The sequence below is a fragment of the Micropterus dolomieu genome, linkage group LG16 (assembly GCF_021292245.1).
Source record: "Micropterus dolomieu isolate WLL.071019.BEF.003 ecotype Adirondacks linkage group LG16, ASM2129224v1, whole genome shotgun sequence".
NCBI lineage: Eukaryota > Metazoa > Chordata > Actinopteri > Centrarchiformes > Centrarchidae > Micropterus > Micropterus dolomieu.
In genome coordinates this window covers 19,330,151-19,339,926 of record NC_060165.1, presented here as the reverse complement: position 1 = coordinate 19,339,926, position 9,776 = coordinate 19,330,151, and the positions used below count along the sequence as shown (strand labels likewise).

Sequence of the window (9,776 nt, the reverse complement as noted above, 5' to 3'; positions counted from 1 at the left end):
TTGTGAAGAGGTTAGCAGCCCGCTTCTTGAGATATAGGGGAGTAATCCTCAGTGAATGAGGCATGTCAGTGCCAGGTTACATAATCAAATAACTTTCCTTACCTCCCAGCATCTCCACGCGTGGTGCAAGTAGGTCATTGTGTTAGTAGTTAGTCTTCCACCCTTCTTGTCTTTTTGACCTACTTCTGCTGTACCGCTTCTGCAAGAGACCCTAACTATCTCTGATTAGCAGCGCAAAAACTGAGCACTAATCCCTACCAAGCTGCTTCCATCTGATATCTGTGTTAACACTATATGCATGAAACTGTTTAAGCTAGTCCACAGGGTTGTGCAGGGTGTCCCGTGATCATGGAAGTCCTTTACTTCAAGTGAAAACGTTCATGTGGATATAATTAGCGTGGAGTTACACCATGAAAGAATGTTTTTAACAAGGAGGGACGTAAGAGTGACATCTCAGAGGACGGCATGGAAAAATAATGAGAAACAGCTGCAGCTGAAGTATTTTGGAAAAGGGCTGGTTGACAATGCAGCACAACTTATAAACAGTGTAATTGTATTATGTTGACATGATCATATTGTGATATTATTTTTTATTCTTAATGGTCTGAAGGAAATCCCCAACCCACATGGTCTGTAATCAAGTTGCAGGCTATTTATTTATAATTTTGTCCACATGATTTGCTTTTGAATGTGGACCTACACCCAAGGCCTACAAAATGAATAATATAATCTGAATTTAAATAATAATTAATCAGTCTCCACATTTGCTGTGTAAAAACAAGCATTGTTTGACTGAGTCTCTTAATAAATGATGGAGGGTTTTAAGCTTTGAACAACAACCATCCAGCCTCTTAAAAAGCGTCACAGACACCACTGAAGTGAATATACAGCTGCACAATTATGGCCATTGCTGTTTCATAAAACACTGGCTTAACAAAAATGTCATATAATTTATTAACTGTAATGTTTACAATCTGGTAATGAATAGCAGAGTGAGAGTTAGGCGTTTTGGCTTCACCATCAGTGAAAAGTTTTCACAGCACCCACCTGGCTTTCATACGATGATGCAGGAAGCTTCCACCTACTAACTTTAGTACCTATAGCAACAGCACGGGAAACACCATATTACTGCCGCTCTGACTCGACGGACCTGTGGGGGTGTGTTTGTGTGTGCGCACAATAATGTTTACCGTCAGTACTTCTTATTTTTGGAAAGATAAAAACAGAAGCACAGTGCAGATCATATAATAAAAGTAAGAAAATGTTTCTGTTGGGTCAGTATGTTTGGTTTGTGCTCACTGATGATTAAACCCATGTGGATGCAGGTCATTTATTATTATAGTTATTTGGGCGGTTTCAGGAGGAATCATGCTGTCAGGAATACAAAGAGGACAATGGGTGCCCTCAAGGATAATCATTTAGTTTCACTTTGTTGCACTGCTTATGTCAGGTTATTTGCCATTAGAAACAATTGTCATATGAAGTGAGAAAACTCATTTAAAAGATATGATTCAGAATTATATAATGGGACATTTGCAGGCTTTAAGCAAAGACAACAGCAGCTTAAATTTAAATTAGTCCACACAATAGACAACATAACAATATTAGAATTTTGTGCAAATTAGAAGCACATTTAATACAGAAATCGAGTAACGCAAAGTGATTGGCATGTATTGAATCCATTGCATCATTTCAAAGTTAAGTAGGACTGAGAAAAACAATTATTTCCATCATCAATCACCTGCCATGCCAATCATGTTCTCAATTATTTGACACATTGTTTAAGCAAAAACTGTTTTCCAGAGCCTAAAGTGACGTCTTAAATAGCTTTATTGTTTAGCTTAGTATCATAACAGGCTAAGAACATAAGCAAATATTCATATTTGAGACAATAGCAATTTGCTTAAAAAAACGACTAAATGAAGAAATCAATCATGAAAATAGTTGCCTATTGATTTTCTGTCGACTTTGATTGTTTCGGCACTGAGTTTGAGCTGTACCAAATCCTAAATCCTAAACTGTCTGAGGCCCCGTCCACACTACTACGTTTTAGTTTAGAAACGGAGAAGTAAAACGAATACGATCTCAATCCACACCAGCATTTTAGCTTCGTATTAGAATTGATCTCTGTCCACATTAAAACGACTGAAAACGCGGATCACGTGACCATTCACTTACACTGGGCATGTGCGTGCTGGTGTAAACAGGAAACGGATTGACTACTCCTCAGTTGGCCCCGTCCACACTAGTTATCTAAATTTAAGGCCATTAATTGGCTTGACAATGATTGGGCAATTTAATTATATATACCCTGATGTTTTTCTGCTGGTACAAATATTGCCATACTTTTTTAACTGAGGTAGCTTTCTCTGTAATATCTCTGGTTGTCATATAACACATCAGTAGGCATCATCCCAGTCAACCCACCGTTGACCCACCAAAGATTGAAATGTTGTCCATTTAATTAAATATGTGTCGTTGGTGTACAAGCATTATTCTTTTCATCAATTCTGGTTTCCAGTAGCTCTTCACCTACATGTGATGCCAGTATAATTTTGCTACGTGTGCATACCATAACATCTTGCTCTATCCATACTGCCCGCTCTATTCTTAAATAAACAGGTAAAACAGGTTGTTTTAACCTACACCTAGCAGGCTGTATAAGGAGTCATTGATGGACTGTTCTGGTGAACAAATGCCAGTCATGCAGTGTTACAAAACAGTGTTGCTCAGCAGTTGCTTTAATTTAATCTTTTTTTCAATAGTTGTCCAGAATTTCTAGCTCCCACTTTATTCTGCCTGTGGCATTATTATCTAACCAACAGTGACACATTTTCCAGGAATGGGCTCCTGCACTGCCATTAAGGTGGCCATTTGTCCTGCCGCCTCTCCTGATTACCGACTTTAGCTTGGTCAGATATTTCTGCTGACTCACACACTGCTCTGTTCAGATTCAGAGCATATTTTCATCCCGCTGACAGGATATTTATTATAACATGTCTCACTGTACTGTGAGTTGTCATAAACAGGGGTGCACACAATGCTTGTAGATTTAGTGGGGTCTACCTCTGATATATGTTGTTACTCATCAGTCATAAAATTATATCTCTCTCTCTCCTTATATTCACACTTGTGAATCAGTGAATAAAAGGAAACTAAAGCTACATGTTATGTCATTAACTTTTTAATTTAAAAAGTACTGTATTTGAATACAAGAACATAGACTGCATAATCACCTTCATCCTTATTCTGGTTACTATTCTCTTACTATGCTGATGACTTCTATTGTTCTGTAACCAGAACAAGCATTTGTCTATTTCCCCTTCTGTCGACTCTATTGAAGAAGAAAAAAAGAATTTGTTTAATTAGGTCACTTACTTTAAATGTCTAAAGTTCTTCCTGTGTGTCAGTGCCTTCTTGTGAACGCAGTTAAATTTTATTTTAGAAAAAAAAAGATGATTGCAGTAGGTCGTAACAGATTTAGCTATACCTCGCTGCTCAATGTAGCAGAAAGAGCAGATAGAATAGAAAACGCTGCTTAAGTTTACTGCGTTCAGCTTGTCTTGTCAAACCCAGAGCAACCTCGCACGATGCTCCTTTTTCCAGCTTCAACATCATGAGAGTTTGTGAAATGTTTTTAATATATGTATATTACTGTCCGTGTTTTACCCACTCTTTCTTTATTCCTGTCATCCTCCAGGTTCTTACTGCAGAGTCTTGAGGACTTGGACTCTAGCCTCCGCAAGCTCAACTCTCGACTGTTTGTGATACGAGGCCAACCCACTGATGTCTTTCCCAGACTTTTCAAGGTAACACGGTCATCTGATTTAACCATAAAGCTCAAGGGTATTTTAAACATGTTGTGCAAACCGTGTTTATTCTGTTCTGTAGCTCACTTTTTTTCATTTTAAATCCCCTGTTCTCCAGGAGTGGAATATTTCTCGTTTGTCTTATGAGTACGACTCTGAGCCTTTTGGGAAAGAGCGAGATGCAGCTATTAAAAAGCTGGCCTGTGAGGCTGGAGTGGAGGTGACAGTCCGCATCTCCCACACACTCTATGACCTGGACAAGTGAGTTAATATCACCACAACTGCTTTAAAGCCATCTGTAAAACAAACAATCATAGATTGTTTTTTGGGCATGAATATTGCACTCTGTTTGTCTGTTTGGCGTTTGACTCTTCCTGTGCTCATTTCACTCCTGCAGGATCATAGAGCTGAATGGCGGTCAGTCCCCTCTTACCTACAAACGGTTCCAGACCCTCATCAGTCGTATGGATGCAGTGGAGATGCCTGTGGAGTCCATCACGGCGGAAGTCATGGGGAAATGCTCTACGCCACTGTCCGAGGACCACGATGACAAGTTTGGCGTCCCCTCCCTGGAGGAGCTGGGTGAGTGAGGCCAGACAGAACCAGGAAGCTTTTTTATGTCCACATCAGTACCAACCAGTGGTCGCACATGTTCCAGACTGAAATTCAACATTGAATTTTAATGTGTTCTTTTAATGTGATCCCTGCAGGTTTTGATACTGAAGGTCTGTCGTCAGCTGTGTGGCCGGGGGGAGAGACAGAAGCCCTCACACGACTTGAGAGGCATTTGGAGAGGAAGGTCAGTAAAATCAGATCAGAGCCTGATTAATTAAAAATGTAAAAATCCCTGAGTTTGTAGTTCTTCTTCTCAAGCTTTTGAGCTTCTGAACTATATGAGCCACTGAAAACCATCAAAAGCAGTTGAACATAATCATGTAAGGCTGACAACCTTGTTAGAAACATAGTGAAACACCATGCTATCATTTCATGTCTGATCCTGTGTTGCCATCAGGCGTGGGTGGCCAACTTTGAGCGTCCCAGAATGAACGCCAACTCACTGCTCGCCAGCCCGACAGGCCTCAGTCCATACCTGCGCTTTGGCTGCCTTTCCTGTCGCCTCTTCTACTTCAAACTCACCGACCTCTACAGGAAGGTGAGTCATCAACATCTCGGAACATAGAAAGAACAGTTCTGGTATACCGCATTGGCCCGAATATAAGATAATGCTTTTTTCCCCCTGTAAATCAAGCTAGATAAAATACATATTCAGCAGATATTCTTTTTGAATAGAGGGAGTAAATATCAACTCTAACTGCTACAGTTGATTATTCTGAGCCCTTCCACACGTTTGTTTTTCGGTCACATACTCACTGAAAAAGAGGACGAAGAATCAGCTGTAACTGAAAATGTGCCACACAAATGTGAGATTTTACACTTAATACTTTTTGTGAGAGAAAAGGCATCCAATCTTCTCCTTGGACTACAAACATTGAAGAGTTTCTTATCTTCAAAAAGCTGCAAGGAAAGGGTCAATCAGGGTTTTGTTATATTTGTGCCAATACAGTGACTGAAATGAGCTTATCAGAAGGTGATGTATGAACATGACAATGCTACAATTATTTTGGAAGTCTCTTGCGTCTTTCTGCACACTGTCATTTTAGTCAGGTTAACTTCTTCTAACAGCGTGTGTAGATGGTGATTTACTGGTCCTGTTGTCATTACTATCGCCTTATTGTTCCCAATTTATTCTGTAAGGAGTTGAATTACCCACAGCAGTCTTGCTTTGTTGCTCTGGCTCCCTCTTGAGGTGTGATGTTGTATATTTGAACTCCAGTGCAAGTGTTTACAGCCAAGAAATATAAAGTATTATTGAGGAATATGTCTTCCTGTCTGTTTTCTCTTATTGCGAAGTAATTGTAGTAGTATTAGTAGTAAGTTTAATGGTTTTGCCTGAAAAGGTGTAGTAGTTGTGTAACTGAATTTGCTTTTCTGTGTAGAGAGGAACCATTTCAAATACTGTTGACTGAGAAAACACTGTCAGCCTACACAGTAAAACCTTTTGCACAGTTTCTGGCAGATTGTGATTACATGAATGATAAATATTTTGATCTGCCAATGAGTTAATCTTAATCTTAATTTAGTTTACATTCCTAGATGTCATCCTAATTTTTTCCTCTTATCTGAATTTGACAAGAAATACTATAAAAATATACAGTAATGTATAATAATGATTTCCCGAGACAATAACATGTCCTGCCACTTCTCCAACCCCATCAGGTGAAGAAGAACAGCTCCCCTCCCCTCTCACTCTACGGTCAGCTGCTGTGGCGCGAGTTCTTCTACACGGCAGCCACCAACAACCCCTGCTTCGACAAGATGGAGAGCAACCCCATCTGCGTTCAGATCCCCTGGGACCGCAACCCTGAGGCGCTGGCCAAATGGGCGGAGGGCCGTACCGGCTTCCCCTGGATCGATGCCATCATGACCCAGCTGAGGCAGGAGGGATGGATCCACCACCTGGCTAGACACGCCGTGGCCTGTTTCCTGACAAGAGGAGACCTGTGGATTGGCTGGGAGGAGGGCATGAAGGTAGACCAAGTGTTTACATGTGTTTTTTTTTTTTTTTAAGTATTGTTTAAATTTATTCCAGATTTGAAGTCCTCATGTAACCAGAAAATACTTTTCTCTGCATTGAACATGCTCAACTAACATGAGGCTTGTTTGTGTCTACAGGTGTTTGAGGAGCTGCTGCTGGATGCAGACTGGAGTGTGAATGCAGGCAGCTGGATGTGGCTCTCCTGCAGCTCTTTCTTCCAGCAGTTCTTCCACTGCTACTGCCCTGTGGGTTTCGGCCGACGCACAGACCCCAATGGAGATTACATACGGTATGCGGACATCCGCTGAATCCTATATTTATTCCCTGTTTAATCTGCAGTATAGGTGGGATCCTTTTTATATGATATGATGTGATGCTGCAATTGTGGCTCAGTTGAAAAGAGATATTAATTGATACTAATATATTAAACTGAAGTCACTGAATCTTAATCTTTTTGTGAGAGTGGAAAAGCTTCCAAACAAACTAAGTAATATAATTGAACAATTAAAATGGTTATTGTGAGAGGTGGTTGACTCAGACATGCTGATAAATCAGTATTACTAGATCTTGACATCTTTTTGCTTGTTGTAATCATGCTCACTAAACCTCTTCATCTCTTTACTCAGGCGCTACCTGCCCATTCTGAGAGGGTTTCCAGCCAAATATATTTATGATCCCTGGAATGCCCCAGAGAGTGTGCAGAAGGCAGCCAAATGTATTATTGGAGTACATTTCCCCAAGCCCATGGTGCACCATGCAGAGGCCAGCCGTCTCAACATTGAGCGAATGAAACAGATCTACCAGCAGCTCTCCTGTTACAGAGGCCTCGGTAAGGATGCTGCACTAGATGCAGATTTTTCACAAACATCTTTAATATTAATATGAAGCAGAGTTGTCAGATCAACGAGGATCTCCTGTAAATATAAATTCATATTTTTGTGAGTTTTAAGAAGTTGAGTTAAACAAAAAGTATAGGTTTAACCAGCTTTAACTCCTCAGGCAGGTTTTGGTGTTCAGAATATAAAGAAGTAGTCACCACTCATTTTTAATTTAAACTTGAAAATGACCAGTAGGGGGCGTCCTGGTACCCAAATGGTTACGAAGCATACCACATAACCTTCGTCCCGGTATTTTGTCTTCCTCTAAACTATCAGCTTTTCAATATTATCTTTTTTTAAAACAAAAAAGAAAGAAATGACTAACAAAAACCTGCTTGAGGACCTTGGGCTACAGTCTAGCTAAAGTGGAGTTAAATATCTGTTATTTAACAACCAGACTAACAAGAGCCTTAAAAGTGGTTTAAAAAAATCAACACAAAAACCAACTGATTCAAAATGTTTAACCAGCAGTGATTTGCAGCGATGTGAAGTTATTGACGGCTGGTGACTCTCTGTTGTTTGTGTCCTTAGGCCTTCTGGCCACAGTTCCGTCCAACACTGGTAACAGTAATGGCGAGACAGGGTTCCCTGTTGAGTCTGCACACAATGCTTCTTCTCCATCCGGTAGGTGGCATAATACCTGCAGAAGTTCTGGCTTCTTCATAACTTCCTCTCTAGTCTCTGGCAGTGAAGTTGTGTCCATAAAGTCAATCTATTTTGCTTGTTTTGTTTTTACAGGCTATCAGATGCCAGGTCACTCGCAGGGAGACTGGCAAAGCGGTGTCATGATGTACTTGCAAGGTGATCAACAAACCAGCATCAGCACACACCAGCAAGGTGAGTACCCTCAGTTACTACACGTTTAATAAATCCATCTTGTTTGTCTGAATACAATGCCTTGCGCTCACTTTATACCACATGTGTTTTCTTATACTTGTCACCCTTATGTTGTAGCACCCATGAGTCCCTGATAACTTCTCTGCTAATCCTTGAATATTCCTTGAATTCCAGGGTATGCAGGCACCAGTGCCAGTGTGATGTGTTACGGTCAAGGCACACAGCAGATTCCTGGCCCTGCCATTCAGAAAGGTGAGACTGGTATGCTTTTATACCAAAAAGGGTGGATTTTAATAATTTAATTAATAAATCATATTCCGCTGAGTCTTCCATGGCATCAGCATGTATCAACCATGCTTTATAGTCTAAGTTCATTTATCCTAAACTATGTCTGTTTATTGTGACAGAGATGGTAAAACGTTTTTTTCAGGGCAGCTTTCTAAACAGTGCTTTTGTTTTATTTTGTAGGACCTGAACACCACTGCACTCCTCAGACCAGTGGCAAACGCCACAGCGAGGACTCTGGCAACAGCAGAGGCTCTAAAGTCCAAAGACAGAGCACCCACTAGAAAGGTTAGCTGGAAACTTAATTGAAACTAGACATACACTTACTAAAACCAGACCTATCTTTTAAGTTGCACATAATCATTTAAGGGTCTCTCTTTGGGGTATATCTTTAAATTCTTCAAATTATTCCTAAATGTGCCATAAAAGTCAATATATCTTCTTCGGTCAAGTTTATTTATCAAGAGTGACAAGTTAATTGTTGAAGCTGCATTTATTAGACATATTTGTCATTGTCAGTGTCTTGTGTGTTCTTTCTTTCTGCTTACAGGAGTGTCTGCAGACTTCAGTCCTACTGTGTACGCAGCCAAACGCAAAATGGACGCTAAGACTTTTGTTTTTATTACAGCACTACAATGTTGCATGAACACACCTTCAGGAGGAGCCTACGAACCCATCATATAACACATTCACAAGTTTGGGACTGTATATTATCATGTGGACTGCACGACCCAGCCAGTGCTGACATCACTGGAGAGGCTGTGAACACTGTGCTTGTGTTTGGGTTAATATTGCTGGGACAAAAGTCCTTGTGTATATAATGAATTTGCTAATCGCAGCTCACATACAACTTGTACATATTTGGATATTGTATGTGTGTTTTCTCTCTTTGTGTAGCTATAGACCCATTGATATATTTTTGATATGCGAAACCATTGTGGATGGATCTTTTTTTTTTGGAAAATTTTCAGTAAAAAACAAGAGCATTTATATACTGTCGATTCCAAAAATGGTGAGAAAACTCTTATCTGTTCTAATACAGCTTGTTCTCATGTTCTCTCAACTTCCCAATATTCTCCCTTTTTAGCAATCCCATGTATCTATCAGCAGAAGTGTATTGATCATTTCCTTTGTCATCTCAGTACTAGACTTTTTTTCCGTACCACTGTAGAGGGAAAATCGGTATAAAGTTAATGATCAAGTTATTGCCCTTGTCAGTGGTTATTCAGAAAAGGTGGCAGGAATACAGAGTCTTCATATCATGGTGTCCCCCTGTAATCCCCAATAAATGTACCACTGGAGAGAAGTGCTTCACTTGATTCTTGTTTCTTCTCAATTTGCTTGTTTAATTAAAACCGGGATAAATAAACC

The 9,776-nt window shown here is 40.1% G+C and overlaps 1 protein-coding gene across 2 annotated transcripts in view; it reads left to right on the top strand.

The window, feature by feature from the left end:
• LOC123984949 (cryptochrome-1-like) overlaps positions 1 to 9,774 on the top strand; it is a 14,510-nt gene extending 4,736 nt beyond the window's left edge. Inside the window, exons 2-14 of one of the 2 annotated variants that reach the window (XM_046072226.1) lie at positions 3,701 to 3,809; positions 3,928 to 4,070; positions 4,207 to 4,391; positions 4,520 to 4,608; positions 4,822 to 4,962; positions 6,087 to 6,398; positions 6,543 to 6,694; positions 7,032 to 7,234; positions 7,815 to 7,907; positions 8,022 to 8,120; positions 8,295 to 8,372; positions 8,589 to 8,693; positions 9,034 to 9,774. In XM_046072226.1, the coding sequence (XP_045928182.1) occupies positions 3,701 to 3,809; positions 3,928 to 4,070; positions 4,207 to 4,391; positions 4,520 to 4,608; positions 4,822 to 4,962; positions 6,087 to 6,398; positions 6,543 to 6,694; positions 7,032 to 7,234; positions 7,815 to 7,907; positions 8,022 to 8,120; positions 8,295 to 8,372; positions 8,589 to 8,689 (1,705 nt within the window). In that variant the 3' untranslated portion in view covers positions 8,690 to 8,693; positions 9,034 to 9,774. Of the gene's footprint in view, positions 1 to 3,700; positions 3,810 to 3,927; positions 4,071 to 4,206; positions 4,392 to 4,519; positions 4,609 to 4,821; positions 4,963 to 6,086; positions 6,399 to 6,542; positions 6,695 to 7,031; positions 7,235 to 7,814; positions 7,908 to 8,021; positions 8,121 to 8,294; positions 8,373 to 8,588; positions 8,694 to 8,955 lie in introns of both variants that reach the window. The other variant, XM_046072225.1, reaches the window with a different exon arrangement.
• Positions 9,775 to 9,776: the final 2 nt, after the last annotated feature.